Below are 16,781 nucleotides of genomic sequence, written 5' to 3'. Positions count from 1 at the left end.
AACCTCTATATTCATTATCTCTATATTTTTTTCTATAAAAAAAAGGGTAAACCTCATTTTAAGGCTTACTGCCAGGTTACCCTTCAAAAAGACTGTATCCTCTGTGAGTCCCCCAACCATTCCCATATCCTTACCAATTCAGGGAATTACTTTTTTCTAAAGATTTTCAATTCAGTAGGTGAAAAATGACTTATTTTACTTTGGAGAGGATATTTTTCTTAAGTCTAATTCATCTATGAAAACAGCTTCTAAATATCAAATTGTTCTTCAACACTGAAAATAAAAATGTGGAAAGCAGAGAGAACCAGGCCCACTCTTTCCAACAAATGACAGGCTTCAATGATTCATGCAGACAAATGGGACCAGCACAGCACAAACAGTAGTGGTCTAAGTCCCCAGCACAGACATGGCGTTTGCTGGACTCCAGACAGGGGAACTGAGCATCTTTACCTTGTGCTGTGCACAGCACCACTGCTGCCATCCCCCAAATCAGGCTGTAGGTGGACAGCTGACAGAAGGGCCTCCTGAACACCTGAAGACAGAAAGTACAGAAATAGGGGTTTGCATTTGGAGAAAGCCAAGGAAGTTTCACTCAAATTCCTGTTACAGGGAAGGTTGTAGTTATGCTTTGTACACCAAAGAACTTTGGTTTTGTGGAAGCAGAACCAAAGGTTATAAATAGAAGAAATAACAGAGTGCTCAGAATGTAGGGAGAGAAAGACACAGTGTGTCTCTATCGTGATAGCAATTGGCCTTGCAATTTGGAGCCCTGCTCGCAGAGCCACCATGCAAAGACCAAAGTCTCAAAGATACAGGGTTACTAGGAAAAAAAAAAAAACTGCCTTAAGTAAATACAGGAAATGCAGAGCACACAGGTGTTAGCCATTTCCCAAATAGCCTCCATCTGTTAATGCTAAAAATATAACTCAAGGGGAATACACTTTTCAGAGCTACATGACCGTCTTAAGCTTGGTGAGACCGAGTCTCCTGCAAATGCTGCAATTTTCACATAAATTGCACATTAACAAAACCAGTAGTGGCTTTAATTTGAATTTTTTTCCATTGGTTTATTTTCCTGTGTTTGGGCAGAAATCACTGGCCTCTTTAGAAGTCATGCTGCTGTTAAGACAATGTTATTCTGGGCACCACCTTGTCACGTAATACGAAGGCAGAGGTGCTCAGGCGAATTCTCCTCAGTTATCTCACAGTCTCTTCTCTTGGCCCATCTGAAGGTTGACAGCAAGAAATGTAACTTTTCCCTGATTTCTCTATTTTTCTATAATAAAGGTGCATCAGAAGTAAAAGTTTTCTCTGTATCTTTCTTTAACTGAACTTCCTTTTTTTTCATTTTGCCATTCCAACTGGAGTCATTCAATGCTGTATCCATTCAATTCAGTTGCCGACCACACAACACTCCAGGATTGCCCCTGTCTCTGATACTGAATCTACATTCCTGGGGGCTGACACAGTGCCAAGTTTGGGATGGAGCTATTAGTCACTGCTTACAACCACCTACCTGGCATTTGCCAGGACCCTCAAACCCCATGGCCATTTGCTTGTACCACTGCTACGTACCAGGTGAGCTGGGGTTCTTTTGTGTTCTCACATGCTACCCCAGGTTCTCCTTGTGCTGGACAAAGGGAAATTCTATAAGGCTTTCTGCCTACATGCCCATATCTCTATTTCTACCCATCTCTGTTTTATTGTTCCCCTGCCATGGTACATGGTGGATAGGCAGGTTGCTTCCCACCAGGGAAGCGAGGCACAGATGCTTTCTTTTCTTAGACATCAACACCTCTTTGCAGGTTCTATTTTCCAACTCCCCACTGCCAGGGGCCAGGCACAAGGCTTCTTTTTCAGAATGCAAGCCAGTTTCTGACCAGAGGCATTAGTCAGTCCCTCTTTACTCTCCCAGCCTGGAGAGCACTTATCTCCCCTGGCGTCAGAAAAGCTGGTTCCTCTACCACTAAGCATTCTTCCAGTCAGTGCCTTCTGGCATGAACTTTCTCCTGGTTTTTCAGCAGTTAGGTTTTTGAAGCTCAAATACCTAGGCTCTTGCTATTAAAACTAACTCCTGAATTATCTTATTTGCTTTTCTGTGATGGTATTCCTTCTCTAAGGTAGTAAGCACATGATAGTCTTATTTCAAAGACTAGGGGATGAGAATAAATGACTGCAATAAAAAAACACACAAGATAATATTTCAATATTGCCAATATTTCAATATGCAAGTATGTTTTGCATAAGGTGGCAAGCACTAACAATAATACTAACACATAATGTACCAAACGCTGTTCTTAGCACTTCAGATAAACTATTTCTTCCAGAACTTCATATAAACCTGTCAAGGAGGCACTATTGTTATTACCATTGCCAAAATTTAGAATATGAAGCATAAAAAAGTCATTTTCTCAGCATCACAGAGCTAGGAAGTGGTTCAGCCAAGATTTAAGCCCAGGTAGTCTGACTCCAGAGCTCATAACCATAACCACAGTACCATATTCCTCCCCCATGTGAAAAGGATTGTTGGTTTCAAAATGTAGACACAAAAATATAAAATTATGTTGTTACTGTCTATGACCAAATCACAGCTGTGAGGGATGAACAAACTCTAACTCACACAGCAGTCCTGCTTCATTGCCCTGGAACAATATGATCGATTCAGTTTTGAAACTGGTATGTGAGAAATATTTAACAAGGTTTCCACAGAGCCAAGCAATCTCTGAGTACCACTGACTAATTGCAGAGAAATTCTACTGGTCATAAAGCAGACCCCACCTGCTGTCTCACAGGCCTGAGCTCCCGTTTCCTACTATCTGCAACTCAGCACCCAACCACACTCTGACCTCATGTCACTATGCTCTCCTGGCACCTCACGTTCCATTAACCATCTTCTCAACGCCTTCAAATAACCAATATTTTCTTTTGTGATTTTTTTCTTGATGCTTTCCTTCTGCCTAAAATGCTCTCAATTGAATGAATAAAAGGAATGGCGTGAATAAACACATTTATGAATGACGTTCAATGTATCAACACTTCACCAATGCAGCTTCTCTTGTGAACTTTTATCTCCCAGGAAATGATGTCATCCTGGACTTTACATTCTCCGTCATCCCAGATTCTACACAATATTCTTGCATGTGAAGTCCCTGTTTCTTTACTCCCATGGTCTCAGCTCATGGTTGGGTATTTTGTGAAGTTGTATACCAACTAAACTGCTGCCAATGTTTCTTTCATTTATTCTATCATCAGTCATCTCTATTGAGTTTGACCATGGTAGGTGCTTTGGAGATGATGATAGATAAAGCAGATATAGTCTGTCTCTCCCTTAGTCAAATTTACTATCCAACTATGCATATATCTGCATACTTACAGATGATTAATTTTCCTTAAATTAGGTTTTGCACAAGTCATCACTCCCTTAAAAGCCTTCTATAGCCTCTTGCTATTTGGAGAAAGTAGCTCAAAATTTTTAGCCTAATATCTCCATTTTTGAAAGTTTATCTTCTACTGCTTACTTACATCTCCCCTCTACACCAACTAAACCTGGTCGACTTCTAAATGCACTGAACGATTTCTACTTGGCATTTTTTGCTTGAACTATGACCCCCTTGAGGAAATTGCCTTGCTCCTGACTTTGATTTGGTCTCACTTTCATAAGTCTGATTTCAGTGTGCAGTGATCTTCTTCCTCTGAAGCACTTTTTGCTTAGGTCTGTTAGAACCCTTAGTATTCCAAGCAGACTCAAGCCTCCTTTCCCAGTGCCAAGGAGATCCTACCTACCTTTGCTCACCATCTACTGTTTCTACATTCTGTCTGAATGCACCAGTCTGCTTTCCAGCTTAATAGATGACCTCTTTCTAAGAGTCACAGACCCTGAGAATTGTTCTCAACATGCTGGCCACCTGTCTAGCACCCCCACCCCCTCTCAGGCTGTTGTTTTGTTCCTTCTGTTCATTCTTCCTTGTCAGTGGGAACAATCCAATACTAAAAAATGACCTACTGATTGTGGAACCACTATTATTTGTAGACTCTGCTAACTTCCTGGAGTTGGGACATTGGCTGGTTGTTTGTGTGGACAGTCTCATAGTTGGCTGTGTTCATTTTGATTGTACTATCAACAAACCTTGTTGCTGTAGCAGAATAACTTCACCACTTTCTCCTTACTCAGATCTATTCTCACAACAAACCAAGCATGGGCACCCATTCTGAATGTATCAGCCCCTGATTAGCCCTGACTTATGCTACTATAACTTGAAGCTTTTTTTCTAAACTATTAATCACTTAAAAGGCCTTAGTTTAGATTCAGAGTTATTGTCAAAGGATGGTATCCCTCCTGAGGGCCTCTCAGCACTTTATTCTCAAAGTTTGCCTTATATAAGCCTTGTTTTTGCTGTTCCTTTTAGATACAATGGCTTCTCTGCTGGAATTCATTTTCCCCAAAGCTCTAAACTGGCTCTTTTTGATTGCCCTGAAATTTCTCTGGGGTTTCTGTTGTCTTATGGCATCTTTCTTCCTGTGACTTTAGGAGCAGGTGCAGGGGCACAGAGTCTTTGAGGATTTGGACATCTTCTTTGTCAGCCACAGGATGTCTCTATTGTTTTCCTATTCTGTGGGAGCACCTCTCTTTTAATATCCTTCTTCCCTCTCACTGCCTGGACTTGTTAGTTCTAGTTCATACATGTCTTTTCATTTCTTTGGGAAAGAGTCATGACATAAAACTTAATAAAGGAACAATACAGAAGAAGAAGCAATCAGAGTAAGCCAAGTGGTGTTTCACAAACATTAATCTCATTATGTAATCTTGGATTTTCTTAACCAAGTGCCTTCATAGATAGGAATAGAAAATTACCTGGTAAATATTGTCAGTGCTCTTACCTAGGGGTATAGCTATAAGGAAGATAGCCCCAATTGTCCTGGCCAGGGCCTCTGGTTTGGGATCACACTGGTACAAGACTTGTCTTAGAGCTTTTGGGGCTACCCTGTCCCTTACAGGTGGTTGTGTATGTGAACACCAGGCTGTTACAGTCTGGATGAAGACCTGTACACCCACTAAAACTGCCATCACTGCTGTGTCACAGTGTTCCTGGTAATCTTTCGGATAGATGCCTCAGAAGGTATCTCAATCACAGGGAGACCCAATCACTTAGACTTTCTGCCTAGACCCTATGGAGGGCCATCATGACACACACTGATTCTGACCCGGTGGCATAAGTTGGTGTTTTCCTTACATTCTCAGGCCACCGGAAATTAAAAATTCTATCATCTGAGGGAGCCTTAGTATAAATTACTGTATATTTATACTATTTGATACCCAAGCATACCAGGAAGATGCGATGCCTATCTTGTGTGTTCTTCTCTTGTCTTCAGAGGTCTAAGGCCAACAATAAAGTCACTGTCCTTAAAGGCCAAAATGAAGCTCTGTCTGAAAAGCTCCTCAGCCCACACCTGCCTGCTCACCTCATGCACTCTTCTTATCCACTCATAGCACCACATTCACAAAGACTTTAGTTTTGCTGTGCCCCTGGGATGAATTGACAATTTCCTTAGTACTACTGAAACAGCTCCCATCTTATCCTACTACGAAAGAAAATCAGAAAAATCCATGCAAATCTTTCCTCAGGCTTTTTCAGCTATATAAGTCATGAAAACAAGATATGAGCATCCTAATTCCATACAATTAAAAAAAAATTTTTTTCCCTCTCCCTCACATGAGAATCCAGGCCCCAGCAAAGGTTGTGATGAGAAAATACAGAGGAGATTGGCTTTGCTAATGAGAAATTTATGTTTTAGGGCAAGAGAAAAAGCAGACACACACCAAAGACAAGACTGGACTGGGGCCCAGCTATGGTAAAAAGCAAAAACACAGAGGTTCAGGCAAAGGGAATCAGGAGAAAAGCTTCATTTCTAAACATATTGTTATTTTACACACTTCTTCCTCTAGTACTTGAAAAATAACTGAAAATACTACCAACTTGAAAACAACAGGATTTCTGTGCCTCAGGGAGGAAATCTGGCATTGCTGTGATTATCAGAAAAACAGACTGAGTTTTTTTTCCCTTAAAACCAATACTAGATGCATGAGGTAAGATAAATCATTGTATTGTTGCAGGGGAAAGAGCAGTAATAACCTTATGGTTAAAAAGAGTAAATGAACACTGGTGGAAGATCTAATGTTACAAAATTAATTTTAAGTGCTGATATGATGTCACAGTGGAAAATTCCACATCTGATCCCATGTGTTAGGTTGTAATCCTAAAGCAGGAACACTAAAGATATTTGGCAAATTTATCCCCAGGCCATGTCTATAAGATCCATGTATATGAATGAATTCCATGTTTAGGCTTGGGTCCCACACCCAACACATTTCATTATGTATATGCAAATATTCCAAATCCAAAATCCAAAAGCATTTTGGATAGTGAATATTCAACCTGTAGTATATGTAAAGCACTAGAATAGAGTCTTACACAAATAGCACTAAATCAATGGTGCTGTCATCTCCTAAGGAGATGAGAATTAAACACTTAGAGCACTTAGTACAGTGTCCAGGATTTAGCAAATGCCAAAACCTGTTAGATCACTAAAAAGAATAATCAGTGAAGACATAAATGAAAAGCCCAATCATGCAAACAAAAAAAACTATTTATAATCCTTGCCAAGAAGGCCAGGGTTCACAAAGACCATCTTATCTGTAAACTGTCCACCTGACAGCTGTTCATATCTCTTCCCTAGACATTTTATATCAATATTCTGACCGCCGTCCCATGAAGCCCCAAGGACTTTGGAAAATTAATCTCTCTACTATTTTTTGTTTGTCTGATAGGACAATAATTCCCTGCTGAAGGATAATGTGAACACTAGCAGTAGTATACACTAGCTCACAGACCACCATTCTCCTTTGTTCATGAGAAAGACAATGAAATAACTGGCTATGTGGTTTTGCCCATGAGCTGTAATAGGAACGTATTACCTTGACAGGCTTTGATTGTATTTGGATTTTTACCTAATTATAACTATGAGGTGTATAATCACTCTCATCTTTGATGTTTTTCTGTAAACATCAAAACAACAAAATGTCGTCTCTGGATATTCTGGGTTTTAACCCTTCCATGAAACACAATCCCAGCGAGTTTCAATCCTCTCTCAATCCTTGGTGTAGTTTTACTGGATCCTTCATGGCTTCCCAAGGAGAAGGCCAAGAGGATGCTGCAAAGGGCTGAACATCAAAGAGAGAAAGAGTTCTTTTGAACAGTGGCATCCCTGCCACTGTTCATCACCTTCTTGGGAGCCATTTAAATAGGCTGTGCTTTCCTCTCCAAGGGAACTGCAGCCCCCTGCACTTGCCTCCAGCCTCTGTTCTACCGGAGGAAAGCGCTGATCTTGTCACTCTGAAGCCCAGGACACTGGGACTGAGAAGGACACAGGAAGGTCAGCTTCTTCCCCAGGTGCAGTGCCTAGAAGAGCGCGGCTGTCACCCCATGGACCCTGAGTCGCGCCAGGCTGGGACCAGACGCAGCTTGGCGCATTTCGTTACACACTGCGCGCCCCAGGGCCACCAGCCGCACATCGCCCAGCCTGCGCGTCCTCCCATCCCCGGCTCCGCTCACCAGGCTGTCCATTCCAGCTCCCGGCAGCACGAAAGGGCCCTGCTGTCTTCCAACGATCATGGTGCGCATCCAGCGATGACAGGGACGCGGTGAGCTGCCTCTGCCCCTACCCTGCACAGGGCGGCTCCGCCTCTCGCTCCTCTCCACCCTCCTTCCACCCACGCCCTCCTCCCATCCCCGTCCTCACGCGGAGCGCAAGAGGGTGCCCGAATAGTAGTCACCTATTTCCCGCTTTTCACAGGGGGCAAGTGGGAAACCTGAGAAAGTGTCTGGAAAAATAACTTTTTTCTGTTACATGTATTGAGAACGACAATGGGATGAGAGGTGGGGGAGATGAATTGTTCCAATAATTGTGTTAGGACTTGAAGGAGTGACATGTTTTCAAGGTGAATTTAACCAAAGGATACTTGAAAAAATTTACATTTATTTTTTATTCAGAATCAACTTACATATTCCAGCCCTAGATTTTGTAATGGTTTATGATGTGATCAGGGTTTCTCCTTACTGAAGCCTTTCCTTGCGCTGGCAGTAATGATGAGGATTCATTTTATTTCAGTAAGTTCCAGAGTCCTCTGGGCTTAAACGAAAAGGACAAAGAGATCAATGACATATTTCCCTCTAAAGACTTTCATGTTTTACCTCCAGTGTCATCTGACAAGGTGTTGCAACAAAGTTTTTACTGCAAGGATTCACAGTGATAGATGTCTATGTGTTGATATACTATCCAGCTGCATACAGCTTCAGGACCATTGCACACCTGTGACACCATAAATACAACCTACTCCATAAACAAATCCATCCCTTCCAAGTTTACTCACTCCGTTTATTATTATTATTTTTTGTGATAAGAACACATAAGATCTACTTATTAGCAAAATTCAAAGTATACAATACGATATTGTTAACTACAGGAATTGTGCTCTTCAGTAGATCTCTAGGACTTACTTAAATTGTATTCTTTACTAATAGATAGGAGCTGATTTCCTTCTCCCCTCAGACCCTGCAACCACGATTTAGCACAGAATTCTGTTTTGTCTTTTACAAAAATTGCTGCACTGGTATATTTTTAAAAAATCTTTTAAAATGTTTTTCATAAAGTTCATGCTTGTTTACTACATAATTTTAACTGTTTTAGAGGAAATATACTTACATAACCAGAATCCAGATTAAAAAAATAAAAAATTGGAGTTCTCCAGAGCCTGCTGTGCCATCCTGTCATTACCACACTCATTCCCACAAGGGGTAACCACACTGCTACATGTAACACAATAGACCAGGTGTGCCTGCTTTTGAATTTTATATAAATTCTTCATAGAATACATTATGAATCTGAATTCTCTCACCCACTTGTAGATTTGAAAAATACAGCTATGTTATTGCATACAGTCATAATTTCTTTATTTTTATTGTCATAATCTATCCCAGTATATAAATACTATATAGCATACCTGTCAATAGGCATTTGTGTTTTTACACATTGAGTTTATATCTAATAGTGGTGCTATAAACATTCTCATATATGGCTTTTCATTAAAAATATGTATGTTATTCTATTAGATTATCCTTGATTTTTGCTATGTACTCACTTAATTTTAAATTTTCTCTACTGTTTTTTTAAGTGGGTAAATGATATTTTACTGACCTTGATTTTTCAAAAAATCTACTGAAAGTCTTGGACCTAGATTTTATGATCAAAGTATTATAAAATGATAGAGTGAATAGAGATATTAAGCATATAATCCTTTGAAATTTTATTATATAAAGCCTCTCTTAGAAAATATTTTCCAAAACATTCTAGTAAAAGGGAAAATGAATAGAAGATTAGTCTATAAGATACCTAGAAAAGGATAAATCATATACCAAAATTTATTACAGCCTTTTATAAAACAAGGTCCCATAATATATCTGTAATAAAATAATTAATTAACTCAGCTGTACATGGAAGGGGAACAGAGATTTGGAGAAAAGATTATGAGAGGTGGGGAGAATTATGCTAAACTACGGATGTTAGAAAATTTAAGAATTCTGGCATCACAAATGAACATACGTGCTGTTTTTAATAAGGTAGGAGAACATAGGAGAATAAACATAAAATTTAAGTCTTAAACTTCCCAAAGAATATTTGGCCTACCGAAATAAAAGTATTAAAATGAAATACATAAATTAAAAACAAAAGGGAAAAAATTATATTAGTAACTACAACTTACAAAGGGTTTGAAAAGGTAGAGACTTGGGACTCAGAAGAGTGAACAGAAAAGGGGGAAATTACTTGCCATTGTGAAGTAAAGAAAGTATTTTTAGAATTCTTTGTGAAAAAAGAAATTGCTGCTTGGCACTGGCACATGCCTAGAACCCTAGTGACTCAAGAGGCAGAGATCAGGAGGATCAAGGTTTGAAGCCAGCCCCTGGCAAATAGTTAGCAAGACACTATCTCAAAAAAAAACCATCACAAAAAAAGGGCTGGCTTTCTTTTCAAGCAGTAAGAGCGCCTGCCTAGTGTGAGGTCCTGAGTTCAAACTCTAGTACCAACCAAAAAAAAAAATAGTTGCTTACATGATTTAAATGATGCTTTGTAATCTTGAGCAGGATTACAGGAGCACTCACACAAATTTGATATATCACCTTGACCATTATTATCAGATACAGATGCTGAACAAAAGAAGTAAACAGTAAACTCAACAAAATGAGGAAGAAGCAAAGTAAAATTCAAGGCAGATATCAATAAAAAGGAATAAAAATTGAATGATTATAAAAAGATTATGGTCCAGAGATTAATTCAACAAACCTGTGGCAAGATTTGCTATGAAAATAAAAAATAAAAATAAGAAGAATATAGAATAAAAAGTGAGAGTGAATATGACAAATAGTAAAAATAAGACATTATGAACAATCATGTATTAATTTAAAAACTTAAATAAAATGGACAAAATTATTAGAATGAAAATTGGCCATAAAATTTTTTAAACTGAATTGGCCAATAACTTTAAAAGCTATTACACTGAAATCACAGATTTCTCCTGAGAGGACATAAAGAGTAGAAATCTCTATTTTATATAAGTTCTAAAAGGAGAAATATAAATTTATTAAGCTCTTTCTTTGAAGCCAATGTTACCTTAATTTCAAAGTCAAGAAATGAGTACATAAAAAAAAAGAAAGTATAGTCTTATTGTTATAGATATAAAGCAGAAAAATTCCCAGGATGGTTTTATATTAGGAAATATGTCAGCATAATTTATTATATTAGCAGACTATGGCTAGAAAGTCACATGACTATCTCAATATAAAAATTACAAACTATGATAAAAGTCACAGAAAATCAGAATAATAAGCCATGTCCTAATCATGATAATATGCATAATGGTCAAAACACATTAAATATCATATTAATAGAGAAATTTTAAGTGCTATCTTTAAAATAAGAAACAACATAAGGACAACTGTTATCCCTGTTATTTAATATAGCAAAGAGGTGTGAGACTTGGAAAGGATACAGTCAAACCATTGTCATTAGTCAGAGAGGTGACTGCCCACATGAAAAACCAAAAAATCAAAAGAACTTTCAACCAACAGAGTTCAGCATATTTTCCAAACACAAGTTAACTCACAAAACCAGAATTTTTCTTAATCCATTAACAACCGGCCAGATTTCATTTTTAAATGTCATTCATTACAGTGAACAAATAAAAAGTACCAAAGAATTAACTCAGCAAACATTACACAAGATCTGCAAATAGAAAAAGTTTTAAACTTTCCTAAAAGATTTTCAGAAAGACTTGAATAAATGGACAACATCCAGATGATAAGAAAAATTATAATTAAAAGATATCAATCCCCCCACTGATCTTTAGCATGAAAGTCATAAAACATAGATGAAAGATGTTGATATGTGAACATGGTGGTTCATACCTGCAATCCCAGCTGCTTGGGAAATGGAGATCAGAAACATCTCAGTGAAAGAGCATACCAGGCAAATTAGCCTAATCTCATCACAACAAACAGGCAGGGTGTGGTGCACATCTGTAATCCCAGCCACACAGGAGGCCATAGGTAGGAGGACTGCTGTCTGTGGCTGGCCCATGGCAAAAACTCACGATCCTACCTGAAAAAAAGACTAAAACAAAACAAAAAAAAGGCATAAAAGCTGGGGGGCATAGCTCAAGTGTTAGAGAACCAGCCTAGCAAGTGTGAGAACCTGAGTTCAAACCCCAGAACTGTCCAACCCCTAAAAGAAAGAAGATAAAAAAAAGTGAACAGACACCCCATATTCATGGATTGGAAGAATCGGCATCATTAAAATGTCCATTTTACAGAATGTGATCTAAAAAGTCAATGCAATTTCTATTAGATACCAATGATATTCATCACAGAACTAGGAAAAAATTATATGAAACCACAAAAAACTCAAATAATCAAATCTACCTTGAGCAAAAAAGTAAAATAAAATAAAAAGCATTAAACTTCTTGACTTCAACATACACTACAAGGCTGTAGTAATCAAACAGCATGGTATTTGCATAAAACAGGCATATAGACCAGTTGATCCAGATAGACAGCCCAGAGTAAACCCAGACATTCATACCCAACTGACTTTCAATAAAAGTGCTAGGAACACACACTGACAAAAGGACAATTTTGTTTTGTTTTGCTCAATAAGTTTGGAAAACTGGATATCCACATGCAGGAAAATGAAACTAGACCCATATCTTTCACCAGTTGATAAACTCAACTCAAAACGGACTAGAGACTTAAACATCAGGCTTATAAGTATGAAACTACTAGAAGGAAATGGAAAATGCTCAAAACATTAGGATGGGCAACGATATTATGGACAAGATCCTAAAAGCACAGGTAACAAAACCAGAAACAGAAAAATGGATTACGTGAAATGTAAAAGTTTCTAGTCAATGAAAGTAAGTAATCAATGGAGTTAAGAGATAATCTATAGAATCAGAGAAAACATTTGCAAACTACACAACTGATGAGGACTTAATATTCAGAATATATAAGTAACTAAAAAAATTCAATAGCAAAAACAAGAAGTAACCTGATTAACAAACGGGTAATATTCCTAAACAGACAATTCTCAAAAGAAGACAGATGGTTAAGAAGTTTATGAAAAAATGCTCCACACTACTAGTCATCAAGGAAATGCAAATTAAAACCAGGAGAGGATGTTACCTTACTCCAGTGATTCTAGTTATTATCAAAACCACAAAAGATAAAAAGTGCAGGTGAGGGTGTGGAGAAAAGGGAACCCTGGTACACAGTTGCTGGAATGTAAATTAAACAGTCATCATGGAAAACAGTATGGAAGTTCCTCAAAAGAAGTAAAAAGAGAACTACTTTATGATCCAACAATTACAATATTGAATATGTATCCAAAGGAAAAGAAGTGATTATGTCAGAGATATCTGAATGCCCATGTTCATTGTAGCACTATTCACAGTGCTAACATGGAAACAACCTAAGTGTCCATCAGCTGATGAACGGATAAAGCTGATGTGGTCCATACACACAATGAAATGCTATTCACCCATAAAAAGGAATGATGCCCTGCCATTTGCAATAATATAGGGGGAACAAGAGACTTTATGTTAAGTGAAATAAGCCAGCAACAAAAAGACGTATACTTCATGATCTCACTCACCTAAAGAATCTAAAAATGCTGATATCATAAAAGTGGAGGGTATAATAGTGGTTACCAGAGGCTGGGCAGAATAGAAGGTGGGAAGGGATGAGAAGAGGCTGGCCAATGGGACTGAGTTATAGTTAGATAGGGGTAAGAACCTCTGGTCTGCTTTTACACAGTAGGATAACTATGGATAACAAGAATGTACTGTATATTTCAAAAGCCTAGCAGAAAGGATTTTGAACATTTTTACTATAACAAAATCACAAGTGCTTGAGGAGATATATTTAACTTGATTTAAACATTACACAATGTATACATGCATCAAAACATCACATGGGACCCCATAAATATGAACAGTTTTTATGTGTTATGTATGGGTAAAAGAAATTTACTTTAAATTTATAAAACATAAAAATAAAGACATTAACATTAATATAACTGTATTTGAATCCACTGTTTCATGGAATGGGACTATATATTGAAATAAATCTTATTTCTAAAAGGATAATTGCTGCTATGAAATGCATGACTAATTGAGAAGGTTAAGTCTTAAATTTGAAGAATGCACCAAGGCAGGAAAGTTAAAAAAATCACACACAACCAATTACCTGTGTGGCAGACGACATGGGTCTCTGTTAAGTTGTGTCAACTGGGTTGATGATGGTTCATTTATGTTCTTTGACTTAGAGATATGATGGCATCATAGTACACATAAGATGAATACAGACCAAATACTCCCCCTCATGGAGGTATGTTGCAAGAATGTGCTATGAGTGAAAAATTGAGAGATTCAGAATAAAATTCTCCTTAGATGCTGACCAAAATATGTCCTCAAAAGCTTAGCTTAGCATAAAAATAGTTCAGTACAGCACTTGCTTATTATTTCTACTCTGTACTGATGAGAATATTAACTTAGGATGTGCCCCTGGGAGAACATACCCACCATACACCCAGATTAATGCCTCTAGTATTTGTCTAATCTATAAATTCCAGATTCAAATATATAGGTACTTAATTAACATATTCTCCTGGATGTAAAATAGACATTTCAAAATTCTCATGCTCAAAATAAAATTCTCAATCCTCTCTCCAAAACTTGGCTGAGTGCCAGTGACTCACACCTATAATCCTAGCTACTCGGGAGGCAGAGATAAGCAAGCACAATCACAGTTCAAAGCCATCCTTGGGTAAATAATTCACAAGACCCTGTTACAAATAATTCAAAATACACCCCACTCCACACACAATATAGGGTTAGAGCGTGGACAAAACTTATTTTTACTCTGTGGTTTCCCATATGTATAAAAGTTTTCTTTAATACCAAAAAGCTTGCAATGAACAATCAGGATACTGGACCTGTCCACATTCCAGTGAGACAGAGTTTTGTAAGTTTTGTTTCTTATTTCATACATTTCCATGAATTCATACTGCAGATACTATAAAACCAAAATGCATTTCTGGGTCCATGGACCAGTTCTGGTCCCCACCTCCATTTCTCAAGCATTTCTCCAGCCACTCTGGTCTTCATTTATTCTTGGAACTAAGTAATTTTGTTTATTTGGAATGTTCTTCACCAACAATTTCACTCATGACTTTTATCTTACTCAGGTCGGTTGAAATGTTACCTCCCAGACAGACCACTCAGCATAAAGTGGCCCCATGGTCTCTTTCAATCATGTCGTTCTGTCTTGTTTTCTACAGTACATCACTGCCTAGCATATTCTCATTTCCTTTTTGTTGTTGTCATCCATTGTTCCCACTAGGATGTAAGGTCCTGAAGTCTGAGGTTACTCTGTCTCTGTCTTCCACACTGAGAACAATGCATAAAATATAGAGCCACTCAGGATGTATTTCTTAAATGAATGAATGAATGGTTGGATGGATGGTTGATTAATTACATTGATCCTGTAAGCAAGATCTCTTTTACCTCATCATGGATTAGTCAGGTGGACCAAAAATGGCTTCCAGTTTCAGTCTTTTAAGACCACTCAATATATTTCCTTCCACCAGGTGTCTCCTATAAAAATCTGTTCTCAGTAAAGAATCTTAAACTCAATTTACAATAAGCATAAACAATTTTAAATGGTTTATTTTTATAACAGTTTATTTTTATAACAATCTTAAGTATCATTTTATCAAGGACATACCCATGATGGCAGAAACTACTAAGCATAAGAAAGTTTTCCATCATTATTCTTTTCCTGATGGATCTTGCCAGAGACTTGGGAATTTTTAAAATAAATTTCAATCTGTAGTTTTCTCATGTTCCTATCACAAATAGATAGTAATATAACTTACATTTCCTTTTTGAGAAGAATACATAGACCAACATTAATGCTTAATGAAATACATGAAAAAATGGAGAGTATAATAATAAACACACAATCAGAAGAGGAACCAGTAGCACCTGAAAAACACAAACCAGAACCATGTTCTCTGTGAGTATACTTCCTTCCTGTTCACTGCAGTGTCATCTTTGGACCTTTAATTCCTAATGCTTTTTTGATTTGCCATTGCTTTAATGACATTCAAATTCATTCTGCTAAAAAGTGTGCCATATTTTTTTTTGTTTTGCATTTTTATTAGCATATACTAGTTGTACAGTGGGGATTCACTATAACATTTCTGCATACGCTTACAATGTACCTTGGTTAGATTCACCCTCACCATCTCTCTCCCTCCTTCCCCACCCCCCTTAACAGGATTACAGCAGGTTTAATTGTTTGTTTCATATACATATATAAAGTGTATAACCATATTCAGCCCTTTTTATTCCCTCTATTCACCCTCCAACTTCCCACAAGGATCCACACCCTTTAGGACATTTTTTTATGATCTTGTTGTTTATAGGCTGACCTTGAGCTTCAGATCCTCTAGGAAAATATAATATTGGCACTCTGTAAAATGGAATTTACAGTCTATAATAACATCAGAAAATATAAATTTATGATTACAACAAATATTTAAAATTAATGTGCTAAGCAATGTAATAAGAGTTTTACAAGGACTATACTATGAAAGGCGTGAGTACAATTAATAGGTATAATCGGAGAAATGGAGTCTCTGTGATATTCAGAAAATCACTTGAAGGCATACAGTGATTGTGTGATAAAACTGGAAAACAAGTTCAGCTCTGATTCCAGAGCCTACACTCAGATAAAAAATACACATTGAAAAATTTTGAGAATTAACAACCTTTGAAAACAGCTATTTTCACCACAGTGTTCCTACATTGAATTATAGACATGTCTTTTTTCTGCATAACCTTTAAATATAATTTACATTTTTCTTTGCAACTTAGACTTAACAAACTTAGACTTAACAAAAGGCCATCATGATTATCAATGACTGTTCATAGATACAATAGAAAAGTGAACATGAACACTTAGATGCTAAAATGTGAACACATCCCTACAGTCACTTTATGTCAGCCCTTAAGGAATTTTTCTCTTACATTAAATACATGAAATATTATGAATTTTGCATTCTTAGGTCTTGTGATGGTAGGTTTTTTTTTAGTCTTCTAATTTCTCTAAATA

At 37.4% G+C, this 16,781-nt stretch overlaps 1 protein-coding gene across 4 annotated transcripts in view; it reads right to left on the bottom strand.

Moving 5' to 3' along the window:
• Positions 1-7,765, bottom strand: part of LOC109685419 (OX-2 membrane glycoprotein) — a 47,390-nt gene extending 39,625 nt beyond the window's left edge. For 3 of the 4 annotated variants that reach the window (XM_074073115.1, XM_074073114.1, XM_020162264.2), the window contains exons 1-2: positions 7,611-7,765; positions 451-532 (exon numbers count right to left, since the gene is read on the bottom strand). In XM_074073115.1, coding sequence (XP_073929216.1) covers positions 451-532; positions 7,611-7,679 — 151 coding nt within the window. In that variant the 5' untranslated portion in view covers positions 7,680-7,765. The remainder of the gene's footprint in view (positions 1-450; positions 533-7,610) is intronic. The other variant, XM_074073116.1, reaches the window with a different exon arrangement.
• Between the last annotated feature and the right edge of the window lie 9,016 nt (positions 7,766-16,781).

The sequence above is a fragment of the Castor canadensis genome, chromosome 5, assembly GCF_047511655.1.
Source record: "Castor canadensis chromosome 5, mCasCan1.hap1v2, whole genome shotgun sequence".
In the NCBI taxonomy this organism is placed as follows: Eukaryota; Metazoa; Chordata; class Mammalia; order Rodentia; family Castoridae; genus Castor; species Castor canadensis.
Note: the sequence above shows the minus strand (reverse complement) of the source record. Positions and strands in the feature narration are given on the sequence as shown.